Here is a 21,488-nt window from a genome sequence, read left to right as displayed (position 1 = left end):
CTATGCGGCATGTCTCCTTAAAGTTTTCCTCCACTCAGGCAATCTATGGTCTACATAAAAAGCCCGTGGAAGTTGCGTATTTCCTGCTCAGTAAAGCGCTCGATCAATCGATTGCAAATTTAGCGGTTTGAATTGAGTGCTGCTTTCTCGGCATTATAAGTTGCTGCAATATAGCTAGGGTCCTCAATACAGCAGTCAGCAACTGAATTGGTATCAGTTATATTTTTGGCGTTAACAAACTGGATCACAGGCTCTGGAGACGACATGGCAGTGAAGCAAACAAGACAACATTTTGAGTGATCATACTATAGTTTATTGAAGTTTATAAACACCACGCCCATGTGTATCGCCCGCTCAAATACTAAAAACAACGCACTTTATCATGGTTTACATCTTTGTCTGAAATATCTAGCTTTGGTTCAGTTTTACGTTACATTAAATCAAGACAGACTACGAAATCACTGTTCTGTTTTTTTTTTTGGTAGCCTTTTGATGGCCCCTGTAGTGACAATCTTCTCGTCACTTGGTACACACAGCGCAAGTCAACTCTCTCCCGGCGACATATGGACCGCATGGTAGTGAGCCACACTGTCCTTGCACGGGAAACAGCAACGCACCATTCTTGTTGGCCTGTGTACCAGGGACATACTCTGGGTCTCCGTCAACACAGACGAAGTCACGTTGCTTCTTGTGGTTGTAGTATTCAGTCATCAAGTACCCATGATACTCCTCGGTCCACCCAGATGGACAGTCATTCCGTGCGGGCATCATAAGCATTGAACCACGTGACTTGGCGAAGCAAACAGCGCACAGTGCATCATAGTTATGGAGGTTCTTCTTAAATATGTTGATATCGTTGACTTCATACTCAGCGCCATACATGTATCCCGAGGTCTGCCATCCGTCCTTGTATCTGTCATACTTTGGATTGAGCGGAAGACACAGGTAATTCACTCCACCGCCTTGGTGACCATAATATTCACCACCAATTCTACCTAACGATATCAAAAAGATAATCGTTATTATTTAATATCCAAAACAAAGTTAAATTCGTTCATTATTAATTTTTACATGTTATACGATTACATGTTTTGGTTTCGATTTAATACTTGTCAAGTGTATCAAGTGTTATTGAAAAAATAAGTCGAAAACTAAGTTTTGCTTATTTTCAAACACTAAATCTTTTCGTAGTTTAATCCGTGGATCGATTGCAACCTAATGTATTTCAACTTGAAATAAATACATTTTGTAAAATACCTTATTTAAATAAAAATCTTGATAATTTAATCTTTTTTTTTTTTTTTAATTTTGCTGTATTTTGTTTTATGGGCATACCAAACAAAAAGTTGTAGCAGTTATTGTATTTTATAAACGAGAACTAATTTATTGGTTAGCCTGGTAGAAAGGGAAAGAGGCCTGACTTTCTTTTTAAAATTTTGCCATAGTGATTTAAAATCGTGTCAAAACTTTGTCCTTACAAGTCAAGTCTTACCTTTGTACACAATCTCAGCACCACTAGGACATGTGGTTCTTCCCCAGCGAACATACTGCACCCCAGACTTCCCGTCTTGGCCTTTTTCACCTTTAGCTCCTGGTGTTCCTGGTGTTCCTGGTGTTCCTGGTGTTCCTGGTGTTCCTGGTTTCCCCGACTTTCCTGTAAATTAATAATAAAGTCTGCTTGCTTAGCTTCAGTGGCGTTTTTCAAGCCAGATACTGTCTGTTTGATTGCCGTTACTATTGACTAAACCACTTCAGTAACATTTTTCATACTGAATCGGACTAAATAAAGCGTTTTGTTTTTTACAAATGAATTCTGAAGTTAAACATTTCATCTTAGCTCATCCTGGCTGGCACCACATTTCTTGCAACTACCTCTTGCTCGGTTTTTTTTTTTTCTAGTTTTTTTTTAAAAATTGTATTACCTTCTGTTTTCTGCTGTTGGTATAATTATGCCCTATATACATGGGGATCGGCTATTTACCGAGTTAGAGGTTGAGTTGAGTTTGAGTTGAGTTTGAGTTGAGTTTGAGTTAAGATTGAGTTACCGTATTTCCAGTGTCTTTTCCTTTTTTTACAATAGAAAGTTCAAAATCGAAGGTTCTCATTATATTTACTGAAATAATACTTAACATCTTACTGACAATTTTACACTATTTCGCGTTTTACGCTAAGAACAATTCAGCTCTCGTGTTTTGTTGCTTGCAAATCATTACCTTTTATCGCGGTGTTGACTACAAGCAGTCCATCATTAATTTTCTTTCAGAGATAGTTTTATTCAGGCTATTCGAGAAACGCGAGAGGAAGAAAATAGGAGAGGCTAACATAATATTTTTTCTTTTGTCTCGCGCGTCGACTAGCTATGTTCAAACCGACATTTCAATTTTTGAAACCCTCTATCCACCAGCTACTAAACTATTTTTTTTAAAGGCAAATTGAGACCCGATTAGAAAAATTAGTCTTGGCTCAGGGGTTCTGGCTACAAAATTTAATTTTGTGATACGAAACTGATTTCACCATTATCCCGCAGTTTCTCTGTCTAGCCTTTCTTCGGGCTAATGCGAATTCTTTCCCATGGCCACGGCAATCGCACGATCAGATCGGAATTCGTCTGAATGCCATGGTAACTCCACAATGGACAGAGAAATAATTCGCCTTTTCGAATTCTGGATATTTGGAGAACAACGTGTTTTAAGTGCGTTGAAGATCATTCTTATCATTTGTTTTGTCCATTACGGTCGATCATGGAGTCTATAAGTAGCGATTCGGATTGTGACTCTGTTGCCTCCTACGCTGATGTAGTCAAAGGGGAGTCTCTTTTTAGTTCTTCACCAGCGCGCCTTACCAACACCTGTTGGTTTAAATTCCAAGTCGAAAGTGAAAGGAAACAATGTCAAGGATACTAATGCATGGGTCCTTCCCTTTTCTAACGTACATGTCGTACGCCTTAAAGTCGTACCATTACCGGGGTCTTAATTGTAACAGTTTGAATGTTGTTTTCTAGGTTTTACGAGATTTTACTGGGGACGAGAACTACCTATTTAATCCAGCGGGATGGATGTTTGATGAAGCTGGCGGAAACTGGGATGCAATCGAAAACGTGTTTGGCAAGGAAGCTTTAGAACAATGTGTATCCTGTGAATTCCATTTTTTTCAGTGCTGCAATAGGCAGGTACACACAGACTGGAGTGATAAGGCAAAGCACAGGTTTAAAACTCTCGCCAGGAGTATTTTTGAGGCGCCAACACCTTATCAATATGATCAAGCCAGGAAAGAACTCATAGCATTTTCACAGGAAAAACCTGGAAAACGAGGTCAGGTCGTTAGCTGGTTCAAATGGTGGCATAGAGAAGGACCCACATATTTAAGGCATTCAAATGTGGCGCACCACTTGCACCAAACGTCAATTTAGCAGAGGTTGGTCACTCTCAGTGGGCCAAGAAAGGATCCTACAGGTTAACCCTTGCAATGGCCGCTGAGGAGGACGTGGCAGAAGCAATTATGCTGTCAAAAAAACTAGAATCTTACGGTTATGGAAATTATAAAGGAGGCCAACATCGAAGCCAAAGCGACAGACTTAAAGCTAACTATTTTCAGCAAATGGCAAGAGCGAAAGCCTTCGCAGAAGAAATTTCCGCTGGCGTTGTCGACAATACCTTATATGTAGCTGCAGAGTCTTCTAGAGCTTCTACTGTTGATGCGAACTGCTCCCATAGAGCGACACGCAAACGAAAACGTCAAGTAAGTGTTTTCAGCGATGGAACTCACCTAGAGTCTTCGTCTTCTGAGGATGATTCACAGCAAACCGCAGACAAAGATGGTGCGAAGGAGGATAAGCGTGACGGCCGTTTCAGAACAACTGCCAGCAAGGCATTTCAGCGCTCACTTGAACTTGCCAAAAAAGAAAAATTAGTAGTTGTTGACTCCAATGAACTTGGAAGAAATGAAAGGGAATTTACGATTAGATCTGGACTAAACACCTACAATGCAACGATTTCTGAGCATCCAACCTGCGATTGTCCCTACGCAAATAGTGCAAATATCTGTAAGCATGTTCTTTTTGTATTGCTGAATTTCTTTCAAGTTAAAGAGGGCGACTATCGTCTTCATCAGAAGGCACTAACAAAAAGTGAAGTTGATGCGTTGTTCAAGGGACTGAACTTAAAATCTCCAACAGGGACTAAACCTACAAATGCAGCCATTTTCAACAAGCACAAAGAAGCAAAAAAGAAGCAAGTTTGGCAAGTACAGCGATGTAATACACAACCTGGTCCCAAACCGAGGTGTGCAAAACCAGGCTGTCAGAATCAGTTTTCAGCGGGAGATATTTGCATTTCAGTAGAGGGCCTGTATGTACCTTCAAATGAAACAGCTGATGGAAGGAGCTTTGCGGTGGAACGTACTTTTCGATTTTGTGCAAGAAAAGAATGTATTAACACACAACCAAAACAAAGCAATTTGATTGTGCCTCCAATGACTGTCATGCTTCCAGAAAATGTCAATGTTACACCTGAAGAATATCAGAATTTAATTAACGAGGAGATAGTTTGATCATACATTAGAGAATAATGAACGGTATAGTGGACAACACAAGATCGAAGTAGAGCTGATTGTTTTATTTACGTTAAAATTTAGTATCAACCACCATGTTGCGTAACATTTAATATTGTTGGATTCAATTTAGACATTGTATTTTAGTTAATTTTTTTATTTTATTTTAACAACACGGAAATAAACAAAAATGTATTGGATTGTTTTTGGAAAATGTTTCGCATTTTTTCTTTTCTTTCACCGGCCCAGTGTACCAGCAGTTCGTTCAATGCGCTTTCACTGAATAATGAACAAAAAAAAGTTAGAAGGGGACTGGGTGGGTGGGGGGGGGGGGGTGTGGTGGGTTAGGACACGAAATGAGGATAACATAATTCTCTAAAATACAAAAGTATCAGTTTTCTTGCTTATTTGGTCGTAAAAAGTGATTCGCATCTTAAATTAAACACTTTTTTAGCAAATACAAATGGAAAACGGTAACTCAATCTTAACTCAATCTTAACTCAAACTCAACTCAAACTCAACTCAAACTCAACTCAACCTCTAACTCGGTCATTATCTTATCTCATATACATGTACATGTTCCCATTTTTCAAGCTTTACAAGTTTATCTTAATCACTGTGTATGTGGCTTTCTTATTACATTAAAAATGATTTCCAATGCATACCTTTTGGCCCAGTTTGCCCAGGTCTACCAGGAGGGCCACGCATTCCCAAAAAGCCCAGTCCGTTATTTTGGTTGTCTCGTTCTGAAACATAAAATTATGAGAGTGTTGATTACACTAATAAAAAACAATAACAAAAGCTCTGATTTTAGTGATAAATTAAGTGCACGCACCTTGAAAGTACTTGGACAAGAACCAAGAATAACCAGATTTGCCAGGCTGTAGTAGTGCTTCAATTCTACAGAAATGTATTTATAATAATTATTTTTTATATTCACAAAAACAAACAACAACACTAATAAAAACAATTATTAAATATCACTATCATAACAAAATGCTAGAGAACAGCTTCAATTTAAAAATACCGTTACAAACAACAGACACCACACTGACAAGACTACAGCAGCTACACAAACTACAATAACTACACAAACTACACATCTCTAGAAATCGCGGACCTCCGAGTCCGCGAATAGTATGTCCTGCGGTACATTGACCGTAGAAGCGAACGCAAGGATTACAAAGAAAATGTATGGAGAATGAAATGTTTCATTAGATATTTCTTGACAAATTAACAAATGTAAAAATGTGCAAGCGGAACACAATAGACTGGTGTATTAACAACCACATTGTACAAGAATTGAAATGCAGACTTCGAATTTCATTTGTATTCATGAATGTTTTCTGCGAACAGTTTTTGAGACCAAAATTATAAGGCGTAGAGGAGGAATGTATGGCGAAAACCGAAAACTTAAAGTTTATAAACAGGGATTATCGGCAAATTGAATGTGATCGAAAAAATGTGCAAACAGATTTGATAAAACTATACATGAATCTAACTCACCAAACGATTTACATCTCCTTCCGATTAGATTTCATTTGTATCTTTGCCGTTAGAAAACCACAAAAAATCGCATACTGTAAACACACGGCGGCAGTCCACGTTGAAATCCCAAAATCCGCTGTCTTTGAGCTACGATATTTCAGCCGTCTTTGTTCCAATTTTGCCGCAAAAGCCATCGTTTGAAAGATCTTTTGCTCCAGTTTTATTATCAGGCAATATTTTTGACCAGTGGTTTTCCTATTTCACAAAATATTTCTCTGTGTAGGCCGCATTTTTGTGTATCATCGTAGATGTATATGAGCCCAAAGTCAGGCTTTCGAGTCAGCGGCTATTACCAAGTTTCGTGAGCGATTAATGTAAGATGCATCAAAATTCGCCGACTTCAATGTCCGCGATTTCTAGCGATGGCAACTTCACAAACTACAGCAACTAGTTGCTGTACTACACAAACTACAGCAATCACACAAACTACAGCAACTTTACAAACTACAGTAACTACATAAACAATAGCAACTTTACAAACTATAGCAACTACAGAAACTACAGCAACTTTACAAACTACAGCAACTACACAAACTAAAGCAACTACACAAACTAAAGCAACTACACAAACTACAGCAACTACATAAACTACAGCAACTACACAAACTACAGTAACTACACAAACTAAAGCAACTACATAAACTACAGCAACAACACAAACTACAGCAACTACACAAACTACAGTAACTACATAAACAATAGCAACTTTACAAACTATAGCAACTACACAAACTACATAAACTACAGCAACTACACAAACTACAGTAACTACACAAACTAAAGCAACTACATAAACTACAGCAACAACACAAACTACAGCAACTACACAAACTACAGCAACTACACAAACTACAGCAACTACATAAACTACAGCAACTACACAAACTACGGCAACTACACAAACTACAGCAACTACACAAACTACAGCAACTACACAAACTACAGCAACTACATAAACTACAGCAACTACATAAACTACAGCAACTAAAGCAACTACATAAACTACAGCAACAACACAAACTACAGCAACTACAGCAACTACACAAACTACATAAACTACAGCAACTACACAAACTACAGCAACTACAGCAACTACATAAACTACAGCAACTACACAAACTACAGCAACTACATAAACTACAGCAACTAAAGCAACTACATAAACTACAGCAACAACACAAACTACAGCAACTACACAAACTACAGCAACTACACAAACTACAGCAACTACAGCAACTACACAAACTACAGCAACTACACAAACTACAGTAACTACACAAACTACAGCAACTACAGCAACTACACAAACTACAGTATATAACTTAATGACAGCAATTACACAAATTACAGTAATTATACAAACTACAGCAACCACACAGTCTAGAGTGCATAAGCGGTTACACAAAGTGCAGTAACTGACACGATCTAATAAAGCAGCTTAGTTCAAAGGCTGGAATGGAGAATTATTTGCCAGGGAACAACTTTTTTTAGGACTTTGCCATAGTCACATATTTTTTATTAGCCGGCAGCAAATTTTTGAAAAGCGCAAATCGATCCACTTCGCTGATTTTTGTTAAAGCTCTGAAACAGGTGGCTTCACAGGTATGAACATACATCTTGATTAAAGTTTGGGAGTAATAGAGGGTATCTTGTTTTATTACAAACCTTTTCTCCAGTTTTTTCAATCGCTTAGTACTTTCGTTATGCCTGTGACAGAAGGAAAGAACTGTTAAAAATGCTCTAATAAAAGTTTTTCAAGCTTTCGAGGAGGGCAAATGATAAACAAATTGGCAAATGAACTGAAAGTACAGTAGGCACATTAATTTTGCTATGGTATTTTTAGTTCAGTTTCTTATTGATGAATTCTTACCAAGAATCAAGATTTGTCTGCAAATATCATTAAATTGCCTTTCTTTTTTCAACGGATCCAGCAGTAGCAATGAGATTTCTTCACGTTGTACAGAGTGATAAAAAAATGTTTAGGTTAGTTTTATCGCTGAGTTGCTGTTTTCGTTTTTCTAGTGTTTATTAGTTATTTTTATGAATCAATGCTACAACCAAATTTTTTCATTAGAAAAATAGTTTTTCGTTTAGGGATGAAGATGGATCCATTTTACTGTAGCTACTCTGTGTTTTGTTCTTTAAGTCGCAAACTACAAAAAAATGATACATACTTTTTCTCCATTTCTTGCAGTCGTTTCAGAATATCCTGGGTCGCATTATTTTTAACGGATCGTCGTTCTCGTAGCGGCTGGGGATATTTTTCATCATCTTCCATTTCGCGACGAAGACCGTCCAGAGTTTCGTCCATGGCAGAAATGCAATGTAGGGCAAAAGACATCGCAAATACCGCCGCGAAAAGCAGGCCGATGTGAGATGCGAAAAGCTTCATAGTGGACCGAATAGGCTTTGAATCGTGGAGTTAATACCTAACCCTGCGAAAAATATCAGTAAACCTTCTCTTCACCTCAAGAAAGTTGTGTACTTTGGGAAATCGCGATGAAATCTTATTCGTTAAATATGGAACGTGATTGGTAGTTTAGAGGGAACAATACATTGAGTCATCGGCGAGAATTTTCTCGTTTGTAAGGACCATTAAATTAGAATTACAATAAAAAATAAACTGTCATAAAATAAGATAAAATATACAAATAATGCACGGGTGGCTAAAGCTTCTTTTTTGCTTTTTATTTAAGCGGGGGTATATATAAGATAAAAGTTTTTCAGGCAAGTCAAATCAGGCACGGTTGAAAGATGGTTTAGTTTGTCTTGAACCGGAAGTTTAACTTTTAAATGTTGCAAAGGAATAGTCACGCCAGTGCTCTCCTGTTTAGTGATCAAATACAGACATTTTGTTCACTTTGACATCTATTGCAGTGACCATATAAACATTGAGGACTCTATTATTTGTTTTCATTGCGTGACAATTTGTCATAACGTGCGAGATATCATGGAAATAGACTTTCACCCTTTCGCTGGCATTAAACACTATCCATTCATTTTGACAGCCCTGTGATTTTCACTGTCTTTTTGAAAGTAAAATCTTATTTTGGACTTTTTTGCTGCAATGCTAGTGAAAATAAACTCTTACCTCGTGTAATAACATTCGCTGGAAGGTAAACAAGTCGTTAACACGTCAATAAGTCAATTTTAGGTCGTGCGTAAACAAGTTGATGTTTTTCACTTCGCGATATACCTTGTGACGCCGAAAATCATTTTCCAAACCATTTTTCCGAAAACCTTTAACGTTAATATTTGGATATTAAACATGTTATTAAACTTCTACGCTGTAATGCAACGTTTTGATGAGTACTAATAACGAAAATGAAGTTTACAATTTGCGACAACTTACAGGACTGTGACAGCTTTTCTCTGTACATTAAATTGCAAATAATGAGAAATGGTCTCAAGCTCAAAAAATAAGATACAACATCTTTAGTGTTCTCTGACTGTAAAAGAACGCTTAATATTTACTGAATATTTCAAGCAAAACGAACCTCTCGCCTATTAGTTTTTGAATGACTGCAATACTTTGATGAAGTAAACTGCGTGATTCAGTTATAAAAGGAGGAATTATAAATCAAAGGATATTGACAATAGCTACAAACTTATAAATCTCGACTCATTCAAGTTGCTGATAACGGTGGGAAATGGAACCACTATAGAGTATAATAGCCTTTAGTAACAGGCCTAGGACGGCCATCGACAGATTCAAGATTCTTTAGTACTTCAATGTGTCAATTTTCGATTATCATAGATACATTTGACCCTCCACTGCAGCCGTCTCAAATGAAGGCAACTGATTATAATGGTGAAGATTCCTAACATAACAGTCAATGGAAACCGTATGTAATAATCCTTCAATGATTCATACACTAAATATGTTTGTCATGGCTGTAAAACAACGCTTCCGCATTTTCACCCTGTTTAACATTTTCCTAAATTTGTATTTCGCCCACCTTATTGTTTACATAATTATACATTGACTAAAAATGTACTTCTTTTAGTAAGATATCCAACTGAATAACTTGGGATGATGGTATCGTTTATGATATGGCATCATTAGTCCTTTCACTTGACCGCAACCTTTGTCCGTTTTCAACACAATCACTGACTAAACAGAACAGGACTATTCGGATCATTCTTGATCGAGGGAAGAATTGAATCACCGTACTTCCTCCGAGCGTTCACAAATCACTGATGTAAATGTTGAATTCTTCGGAACTTGATGCTGGATGAGGGGTGAATGACAACAAGGAGTCTGCCAAGCTCAGTCTTTTTTGAAGTAAAGAAAAACAAGCAGTTTTGCGTACATCAGTTTGTTGGAAGAATGCATGAGTAGTGACGGCATAAAAGGACTGAAAGGATTCCCAGCGCTACCATGTGAACATGCAATTCAGTCAGATGATTTCCATGAGTCCGTGCCTGGCAGGTTGAAAATTTTCTCTGAAACGGCAAAATAGATTTTCTTGTCCTTGTGTTATCTGAATTAAAAATCAAAACAAAGATTAAATAATTTTTTCGTGATGGATATGAATCAATAAAAGCTGAACATTTTATTTTAGCTCACTCTTTTGTAGGCTTAATGCATAAGTTTCTAAAATTTATGAACAGGCCTCGAATTGTTATAGATGACTAGTGACTTTCACCGGCTTATTTGGCACAGATTCGTGGTTGAAGCTCGAAAACTTCCAAAAAAATGTAAGCTTTGTTTGTTAGTTTCAATGGAATGTTCTTTTAAATACTGTAGCATACATGATGCAAAATAATAATAGGTTATATAAGGAACGATTAAAAGAATCCCTCGGTTTCATCGAGCTGGATATTTTTGGAGAGATCGAATTCACAGATTTCAGAATAAAGTCCGACATTCGTGGACACTAACATGCTAATTTTCATAATTTCCTTCTTTTCAAGTGCTCAGATCATTTATTTACTCTAACTTATGCACTTCTTAGTGTACCTACATTTTGGCCACCTCCAAGGCAATCGTTTCTAACGAAATATACATACATACAACATTAAATTTACCTTCATAATCCTTAATTTCCAGGCCATCTACCCCGGCTATTTCTCTTGCTCAGTGACCTGGCTAATTTTGTGACGCCGCTGTTGTGAATAAGTATGACTTTTCGGCGCTGTTCGCGGGAAAGACGTTTTCTTCGAGCTTGACAATTCGATCGTTCACGTTCAAATAAATAAATACAATGCCAAGTAGAAATCCCACGATACAGAAGAAAAATAGAAATATTAAGGCAAAACGCGAAACGCGGTCATCAAACCGTTTTCCTGAAGGAGTCATTTTGATCACGGGTCTTGATTCAACTGATGTAAAAAGTATCGGGGGTTTAAATTATGCATGCGGGCCAGTATATTTGTTTATTGTTGTCAAGGCATTGATGCAAAATTACACTCCAGACGGATTTAAAATCTCACAACTATTGTTTTTTTTACTCACCATTAGATCCAGTGCAAAAATTTCAGTCTGTCTTTTAGTGCGACCAAGTTCTTAATGTTTTCTCTTTTTCTTTCTTTAGTTTTTTAATAACTTGATTAATTCTAGCTGATTCTGTCAAATCCATGAGTACCGTTTGAAGTGGCCAGAGACGGAAAAAGTTGTGAGTGTCGAAGACAGAAGCCGTTAGTGCGGTCTGGAAAGAAAAGTTTGAATTTTTAATGCTCTGAGACACAATTTTAGCATTTTTTTGAGGTTATAATTCAGAAAAATCAATCACGTTCAATTTGGGATTATTCTTTCACCTGAACGTGTCTCCTTTCTTCATTTGAGTTAAGATCTAGATAAGGCAAGTGCTTTGTCTTTCCTCTTGCTAGTTACAGCCCTGAAGCTTTAACTGAACTTTAAGACAACATATTGCCAATCTTAAGTAATGTGCTGAAAATTGTTACAAATCAATCTTATGTAAAAGCAAAGAAACCACTAACTTTAATTGGGAAGGAGAAGAAAGTGTATGTTTAATTTTCATGTTGCAGCTTTCTATCCTCGTTTGGCCCGTGCTGTAAAATAAAATAATGACGCTTATTTCACGCCATCATGGCACCCGCGTTTTATCTGACGGGAAATTGCACGAGTTAGCGTAATAGATATTTTTGTTTCTATCCAGCTAGAAGTGATTTCTTCATTCCTCCGCCCAAAGGCGTAGAAAAAGTTTAATGAAAGCAAACAACTGCATGAGCGGCACGTCTCCCTTAAAGTTTCCTCCACCTAGCCGATCTATGGTTTACATAAATAGCCCGGGATAGTTGCATTTTTCCTGCTTAAAAAGCGTAATCAATTGATTGCAAATTTAGTGGTTTGAATTGAGTACTGCTTCCTCGGCATTTTAAATTGCTGCAATGTAGCTAGGGTCCTCAATACAGCAGTCAGCAACTGAATTGGTAACAATTATTTTTGGCGTTAACAAACTGGATCACAGGTCTGGAGACGACATGGCAGTGACGCAAACGAGACAACATTTTGATTGATCTTTCTACAGTTTATTGTAGTTATCATACACTACATCGATGTGAATCGCCGCTTGCATACAGATAGCAGAAAACTTTATCATGCTCAAATCTAGTTTCTTTCAGTTTTACGTTACATTAAATCAAGACAGTCTACAAAATCACTGTTCTGTTTTTTTTTCTTTTAGTAGCCTTTTGATGGCCCCTGTATTGACAACCTTCTCGTCACTTGGTACACACAGCGCACGTGAACTCTCTCCCAGCGACGTAAGGACCACACGGTAGTGAGCCACACTGTCCTTGCACGGGGAACAGTAATGCACCATTCTTGTTCGCCTTGGTACCGGGGACAGACTCTGCGTCTTCGTCAACACAGATGAAGTCACCCTGATTCTTGTGGTTGTAGTATTCAGTCATCAGGTACCCATGATACTCCTCGGTCCAGCCAGATGGACAGTCATTCCGCGCGGGCATCATAAGCATTGAGCCACGTGACTTGACGAAGCAAACAGCGCATGGTGCATCATGGTCATGTAGGTTTTTCTTGAACGGATTGAAAGTATTGACTTCATACTCAGTGCCATACAGGTATCCCGAGTTCTGCCATCCGTCCTTGTATCTGTCATACTTTGGATTGAGCGGAAGACAAAGGTAATTTACTCCACCGCCTTGGTGAGTGTGACTCTCACCACCAATTCTACCTAACAATATAAGAAAGATGACCGTTATTCTTAAATATCCAAAACTGAAAGTTAAATTTGTTCATTTTTTTACATGTATACGATTACATGTTTTGGTTTTGATTCAAAACTTGTCAAGTGTATCAAGTGCTACTGAAAAAATAAGTCGAAAACTAAGTTTTCCTTATTTTCTAAGTATTAGTCCGTGAATCAATTGTCACCTAATGCGTTTAAACTTGTAATAAGTGAATTACATAATGAGCTAATCTTTGATCTTATGCTTATTTGAATTAAAATCTTGATAATTTTATCTTTTTTTATTAATTTTCCTTCACTTTATTTTATGGCACAATCGTGAAAACATATGGGCATACCAAACAAAGCCAGCTGTTGCTGTTATTGTATTTTGTAAACGAGAACTTATTTATTGAATAGCCTGAGATAAAGGGAACGAGGTCTTGTTTTCCTTTTAAAATTTTGCCATAGTGATTTAAAATTGTGTCAAAGCATTGCCCTTACAAGTCACGTCTTACCTTTGTAAACGATTTCAACGCCACTAGGACACGTGGTTCTTCCCCAGCGAACATACTGCACCCCAGACTTCCCATCTTGGCCTTTTTCCCCTTTGGCTCCTGGTGTTCCTGGTTTGCCCGACTCTCCTGTAAATAATGAAGTCTGCTTGCTTAGCTTCAATAGCGTTTTTCAAGCCAGATACTGTTCGTTTGATTGCCGTTACTATTGACTACACTACTTCAGTAACATTTTTCATGTAATCAGACTAAAGAAAGCGTTTTTTTTACAAATGAATTCAGAAATAAGAAATTTCATCTTAGCCCATCTTGGCTGGAACCACATTTCTTGCAAGTAACTCTAGATCGTTGTTGTTCTTGTTTTGTTTTCTATTTTATGTTTTTTTTAATATTGTATTACCTCTCTTTCCTGCAGCAGGGATATGCTCTATATATACATTTCCATTTTTCAGGCATTGCTAGTTAATCCTACTCACTGTGCATGTGGCTTTCCGATTAATTTAGAAGCAACTTCAAATGCATACCTTTTGGCCCAGCTTTCCCAGGTCTACCAGGAGGACCACGCATTCCTAAAAAGCCCAGTCCGTCATTTTGGTTGTTCCGTTCTGAAAAATAAAGGAATTGGAGTATTGATTACACGAATAAAAAAACTGAATGAAAAACAAATTCTGATTTAGTGATAAATTCAGTGCACGCACCTTGAAAGTACTTCGACAAGAACCACGAATAACCAGATTTGCCGGGCTGTAGCAGTACCTCAATTCTACAGAAATTTATTTATTATAATTAATTTTTATATTCACAAAAACTAACAAAAACACTTATGCACAACAATTATTCAATATCACTATCAAAACGAAATGCTAGAACAGCTTCAATTTAAAATAACTACACCGGCAAATTCAAGCAACTACACAAACTACAGAAGCTTCACGAACTACAGCAACTAAATAAACTACATCAACTACCTAAACTGCAGAACCACATAAACTACAGCAACTACAAAATACAGCAACTACACAACTACAGTAACTACATTAACTACAGCACTACACAAACTACAGCAACTACATAAACACAGCAACTACACAACTACAGCAATTACACAAACTACAGTAACTACACAAACTACATAACTACACAAACTACAGAAACTACGGAAATACACAAACTACAGTAACTACACAATCTACGCACTACACAAACGAAGGCAACTACACAAACTACAGACTCACGAACTACAGCAACTAAATAAACTACATCAACACCTAAACTACACATACATAACACAGAACTACACAAATGCACAACTACATAAACTACAGTAACTACACAACACGCAACTTCACCAACACACAACTGCAGCAACTACACAAAACAGCACTACACAAACACAGCAACTACAGAAATACAGCAACTACACAAACTACAGCACTACACAAACTTCACCAACTACACAAACTACAGCAACTACAGACACAGCAACTACAAAGCAGCACACACGCAGCAACAAACAAAATAGTAACACACAAACATAGCACTACACAAACTACATACTACACAAACTATAGCAACTACACAAACACAGTAACTACACAAACTACAGCCTACACAAACTACAGCAAAACACAAACTACACAACTACACAAACTACAACAACTACACAAACTGCAGTAACTACACAAACTATAGTAACTACACAAACTACAGTAACTGCACAACTACAGCACTACACAAACTACAGCACTACACAAACTAAAGCAACTACACAAATACAGCAATACACAAACTACATAACACACAAATAAAACACACAAACTACAGCAACTACACAAACTACAGTAACTACACAAACTACACACTACACAAACTACAGTAACGCACAAACTACAGCACTACAAAACTACAGCATACACAAACACACACTACACAAACTACAGCAACTACACAAAGCAGTAACACACAAACTACACAACTACACAAACTACATAACGCACAAACTACAGCAACTACACAAACTACAGCAACTACACAAACTACAGCAACTACACAAACTACAGCAACTACACAAACTACAGTAACTACACAAATTACAGCAACTACACAAACTATAGCAACTACACAAACTACAGCACTACACAAACTACAGCAACTACACAAACTACACAACTACACAAACTACAGTAACTACACAAACTACAGTAACTGCACAAACTACAGCAACTACACAAACTACATAACTACAAAACTACAGCAACTACACAAACTACAGCAACTACAAAAACTACAACAACTACATAAACTACAGCAACTACATAAACTACAGCAACTACACAAACTACAGCAACTACACAAACTACAGTAACTACACAAACTACAGCAACTACACAAACTACAACAACTACACAAACTACAGCAACTACACAAACTACAGTAACTACACAAACTACAGTAACTACACAAACTACAGCAACTACACAAACTACAGCAACTACAAAAACTAAGGCAACTACATAAGCTACAGCAACTACACAAACTACACTAACTAAATGACAGAAATTTCACGAATTACAGTAATTATACAATCTACAGCAACTTCACAAACTAAGGCAACTACACAAACTAAGCCAACTACACAAACTACAGCAACTACACAAACTACAGTAACTAAATGACAGCAATTTCACAAATTCCAGTAATTATACAATCTACAGCAACTTCACAAACTAAGGCAACTACATAAACTACAGTATTTACACAACTACACAAACTACAGTAACTACACAAACTACAGCAACTACGTACATAAACTAAGGCAACTACATAAACTACAGCAACTACAGAAACTACAGCAACTACATAAACTAAGGCAACTACATAAACTACAGCAACTACACAAACTACAGCAACCACACAAATTACAGTAACTAAATGACAGCAATTTCACAAACTATAAAGCCTTTATAGCTAGTGCAAGCGGAATTACACAGAGTATAGTAACTGGCACAATCTAAAAAAAAATCATTGACTGCATCAACTGCAGAAACTACATGTAACAAAAACAAGCAGCTTTGTTCGAAGCCTGTATTGGAGAATTATTTGCCAGGGAAAATGTTTTTTCTAGGATTTTGCCACAGTCACAGATTTTTTATAAGCTAGCAGCAAATTTTTGAAAAGCGCAAATGTCCGATTTCGCTGATTTTTGTTAAAGCTCTGAAACAGCTGTAATTTTAAGCGATAAAAGCTCGAAAAGATTATGAATGAAATTTTCTCAGTTCTCCGAAAGCTTCCGTGATATTTTTAAACGTAAACTTATATTTATTAGAACATATTACTTGAAATTAGTTAGACTAAACAATTCCATATACTGTTAGATCTTGATTAAAGATTGGGAGTAATAGAGGGTATCTGATCGGCAGTAAACTGAGTGTTGTTTTATTACAAACCTTTTCTCCAGTTTTTTCAATCGCTTAGTACTTTCGTTATGCCTGTGACAGAAGGAAAGGACTGTTAAAAATGCTCTAATAAAAGTTTTTCAAGCTTTCAAGAAGGGCAAATGATAAACGGATTGACAAATAACCAGTAAGTAGGCACATTAATTTTGCTTTGGTATTCACGCTATTTTTAAGATTTGTTTTAGTTCCGGAGTTTCTTATTGATGAATTGTTTTCAAGAATCAAGATTTGTCTCATATATCATTAAATTGTCTTTCTTTTTTCAACTGATCCAGTCTGTAGCATGTTAAAGTTAGTTTCATCGCTGAGTTGCAGTTTTCCTAGTGGCTATTAGCTATTATTTATAAATAATGAAAATCATTGTTTTAAGCTTTAATAAGTTAGCTGAATCAATGCCACAACTTAATTTTTTCATTAGAAAAGACGTTTTCGTAAGGGATGACCTGATCGATCCATTTTACAGTAGCTACTCTGTGTTTTGTTCATTAGTCGCAAACTACAAAAAAAAAAATACATACTTTTTCTCCATGTCTTGCAGTCGTTTCAGAATATCTTGGGTCGCATTATTTTTAACGGATCGTCGTTCTCGTAGCAGCTGGGGATGTTTTTCATCATCTTCCATTTCTCGGCGAAAACCATCCGGAGTTTCATCCTTGGCATAAATGCAATGTAGGGCAAAAGACATCGCAAATACCGCCGCAAAAAGCAGGCCGATGTGAGATGCGAAAAGCTTCATAGCGGTCTGAATAGGCTTTGAATCGTGGAGTTAATTCCTAACCCTGCGAAAAATATCAGTAAACCTTCTCTTCACCTCAAGAAAGTTGTGTACGTTGGGAAATCGCGATGAAATCTTATTCGTTAAATATGGAACGTGATTGGTAGTTTAGAGGAAACAATACATTGAGTCATCGGCGAGAATTTTCTCGTTTATAAGGGCTATGAAATTAGAATTACAATAAAAAATAAACTGTCATAAAAACAAGATAAAGAATACAAATAATGCACGGGTGTCTAAAGCTTTTTTTGGCTATTTTATAAAGTGGAGATATTTATATTATATATATAAGGATAAAAGTTTTTCAGGCCAGGTTGGAAAATGGTTTATTTTGTCTTGAACCGGAAGTGTAGCAAAGGAATAGTCACGCCAGTGTTCTGAGTGTTCTCCTGTTTAGAGGTCAAATACAGACATTTTGTTCACTTTGACAGCTATTGCAGTGACCTGACCATATAAACATTGAGGACTCTAAAATTTGTTTTCATTGCGTGAAAATGTATCATAATGTGGCGGAATTATTATCGAAATAGACTTTCGCCCTTACGCTGGCATTAACACTATCCATTCATTTTGTCAGCCCTGTGTTTTTCACTGTCTTTTTGAAAGTAGAATCTTAATTTGGACTTTTTTGCTGCAATGCTAGTGAAAATAAACTCTTACCACGTGTAATAACATTCTTGGAAGGTAAACAAGTCGTAACATTGTCAATAAGTCAATTTTAGTTCGTGCGTAAGCAAGTTGATGTTTTTCACTTCGCAATATATAAATTATACCTTGTGACGAGCAACACCGAAAAGCATTTTCCAAACCATTTTTCCGAACACCTTTAACGTTTATATTTGGATATCAAACACGTAATTAAACTTCTACCCTACTGTAAGGCAACGTTTTGATGAGTACTAATAACGAAAATGAAGTTTACAATTTGCGACAACTTACAAGACTGTGACAGCTTTTATCTATATATTAAATTGCAAATAATGAGGAATGGTCTCAAGCTCAAAAAATAAGATACGATATCTTTAGTGTTCTCTGCAGACTGTAAAAGAACACTTAATATTTACTTAATATTTCAAGCAAAACGAACCTCTCGTCTATTAGTTTTTGAATGACTGCAATACTTTGATGAAATAAACTGCGCGATTCAGTTATTTTAAAAGGAGGAATAATAAATCAATGGATATTGTCAATAGCTACAAACTTATAAATCTCGACTCATTCAAGTTAAGTTGCTGATAACGGTGGGAAATGGAACCACTATAGAGTATAATAGTCTTTAGTAACAGGACGGCCATCGACAGATTCAAGATTCTTTAGTACTTCAATGTGACATCCTTTATTATGATGGAATACAATTCGACTCTCCACCGCGCGCACTGTCTCAAATAAAGGCAAGTGATTATAATGGTGAAGACTCCTAACATAACAGCCAATGGAAACCGTATGTAATAATCCTTCAATGATTCATACACTAAATAGTTTGTCATGGCTGTAAAACTGATTGCGAAACGCTTCTCGCATTTTCACCCTGTTTAACATTTATTTTTTTCTTAACTTCCTTAGTTGCCTACGTATACCATATTGTTTACATAATTATACATTGACTAAAAATGTACTCCTTTTAGTAAGATATCTAACTGAATAACTTGGGATGATGGTATCATTTATGATATGACATTAGTCCTTTCACTTGACCGCAACCTTTGTCCGTTTTCAACACAATCACTGACTAAACAGAACAGGACTATTCGGATCATTCTTGATCGAGGGCAGAATTGAATCGCCGTACTTCCTTCGAGAGTTCACAAATTGCTGATGATATTGTTGAATTCTTCGGAAATTGATGCTGATTGAGGGGTGAATAACAACAAGGAGCCTGCCAAGCTCAGGCCTGCCTTGCAGTGAAGAAAGGCAAGCAGTTTTGCGTACATCAGTTTGTTGGGAGAATGCATGAGTAGTGACGGAAAAAAGGGGTTGAAAGGATTGCAGCGCTACCATGTGAACATGCAATTTAGTTAGACGGTTTCCATGAGTCTCTGCCCAGCAGGTTGAAAATTTCCTCTGACAAACGGCGAAATAGCGTTTCTTGTCCTTGCGTTATCTGAATTAAAAATCAAAACAAAGATTAAAAAAATTCTTCGTGATGGATATGAATCAATAAAAGCTGAACATTTCATTTTAGCTCACTCTTTCGTAGGCTTAATTTATAAGTTTCTAAAATTTATGAACAAGCCTCGGATTGTTATGGATGACTAGTGACTTTCACCACCTTATTAGGCACAGATTCATGGTTGAATCTCGAAAACTTCGAAAAACTTGTAAACCTTGTTTGCTAGTTTCAATGGAATGTTTATTCAAATACCGTAGCATTCATGATGCAAATTAATAATAAGTTATATAAGGAACGATTAAAAGAGTTCCTCGGTTTCATTGAGCTGAATTTTTTGGGTGAGATCGGATTCACAGATATCAGAATATAGTCCGACATTCGTGGACACTAATGTGCTAACTCATAATTTCCTTCTACTCTTTTCAAATGCTCAGATCATTTATTTGCTCTTATGCACTTCTTAGTGTACCTACTTTTTGGCCACCTCCAAAGCAATCGTTTCTAAAGAAAAATACATACATACAAAATAAAATTTACCTTCATAATCCTTAATTTCCAGGCCATTTACCCCGGCTCTTTCTCTTGCTCAATGAGCCGGCGAATCCTGCGACGCCGCTGCTGTTAATAAGTATGACTCTTCGGCGCTGTTCGCGGGAAAGACTTTTTGTTCGAGCTTGATAATTCGATCGTTCACGTTCAAATAAATAAATACGATTCCAAGTAGAAATCCCACGATACAGAAGAAAAATAGAAATATCAAAGCAAAACGCGAAACGCGGTCATCAAACCGTTTTCCTGAAAGAGTCATTTTGATCACGGGTCTTGATTCAGCTGATGTAAAAAGTATCGGGAATTTAAGTTATGCATACGGGCCAGTATATTTGTTCAATGGTGTCAAGGCATTTATGCAAAATTACACTCCAGAGGGATTTAAAACCTGACAACTTTTGTTTTTATTATTTACTTTTAGATCCAGTGCAAACATTTCCGTCTGCCTTTTAAGTGCGCCCAAGTTCTTTGCCTTCCCTTTTTCTTTCTTCAGTTTTTTGATAACGTGATTAATTCTTGCTGTTTCTGTCAAATCCATGAGTACTGTTTGAAAGGCATAGCACTGGAGAAAAACAGAGAACCTCCTAAGCCTGAGCTAAAGAAAACATATTGCCATTCTTAAATAATGTGCTGAAAATCGTTACAAATGAAGCTTATATCAAAGCAAAGAAACCACTAACTTTAAATTGGGTAGGGGGAGGGGGAGAAAGTGTATGTGTAATTTTCACTTTGCAGCTTTCTATCACCCATCCCCCCGATACCCTGAAGGAAACTTATCGTCACTCCTAATATGGACTAAAAATCTTAGCAAATCAAGTTTATATCGAAAAT

General features: G+C 36.9%; 2 protein-coding genes across 4 annotated transcripts in view; both read right to left on the bottom strand.

Annotated features, from left to right (window-relative positions):
* Nucleotides 1–226: 226 nt before the first annotated feature.
* Nucleotides 227–21,488, bottom strand: part of LOC144649283 (uncharacterized) — a 120,764-nt gene continuing 99,502 nt past the window's right edge. Inside the window, exons 1-6 of one of the 3 annotated variants that reach the window (XM_078508755.1) lie at nt 8,271–8,758; nt 7,762–7,803; nt 5,384–5,448; nt 5,214–5,294; nt 1,493–1,654; nt 227–995 (exon numbers count right to left, since the gene is read on the bottom strand). In XM_078508755.1, coding sequence (XP_078364881.1) covers nt 520–995; nt 1,493–1,654; nt 5,214–5,294; nt 5,384–5,448; nt 7,762–7,803; nt 8,271–8,488 — 1,044 coding nt within the window. In that variant the 5' untranslated portion in view covers nt 8,489–8,758 and the 3' untranslated portion in view covers nt 227–519. Of the gene's footprint in view, nt 996–1,492; nt 1,655–5,213; nt 5,295–5,383; nt 5,449–7,761; nt 7,804–8,270; nt 8,759–21,488 lie in introns of those variants that run through there. The other 2 variants (XM_078508757.1, XM_078508756.1) reach the window with 2 other exon arrangements.
* Nucleotides 12,726–18,121, bottom strand: LOC144649291 (uncharacterized). Its single transcript, XM_078508767.1, has 6 exons — nt 17,742–18,121; nt 17,215–17,256; nt 14,467–14,531; nt 14,293–14,373; nt 13,772–13,897; nt 12,726–13,259 (listed from the first exon to the last, which is right to left on the bottom strand). The coding sequence occupies exons 1-6, from the start codon at nt 17,957–17,959 to the stop codon at nt 12,784–12,786; spliced, it is 1,008 nt and encodes a 335-aa protein (XP_078364893.1). The 5' UTR covers nt 17,960–18,121; the 3' UTR covers nt 12,726–12,783.

This window comes from Oculina patagonica, chromosome 4 (assembly GCF_052425735.1).
Source record: "Oculina patagonica isolate OP01 chromosome 4, crgOcupat, whole genome shotgun sequence".
Lineage (NCBI taxonomy): Eukaryota > Metazoa > Cnidaria > Anthozoa > Scleractinia > Oculinidae > Oculina > Oculina patagonica.
The sequence above is the reverse complement of the archived record's forward strand: the minus strand, read 5'-3'. Positions and strand labels throughout refer to the sequence as shown.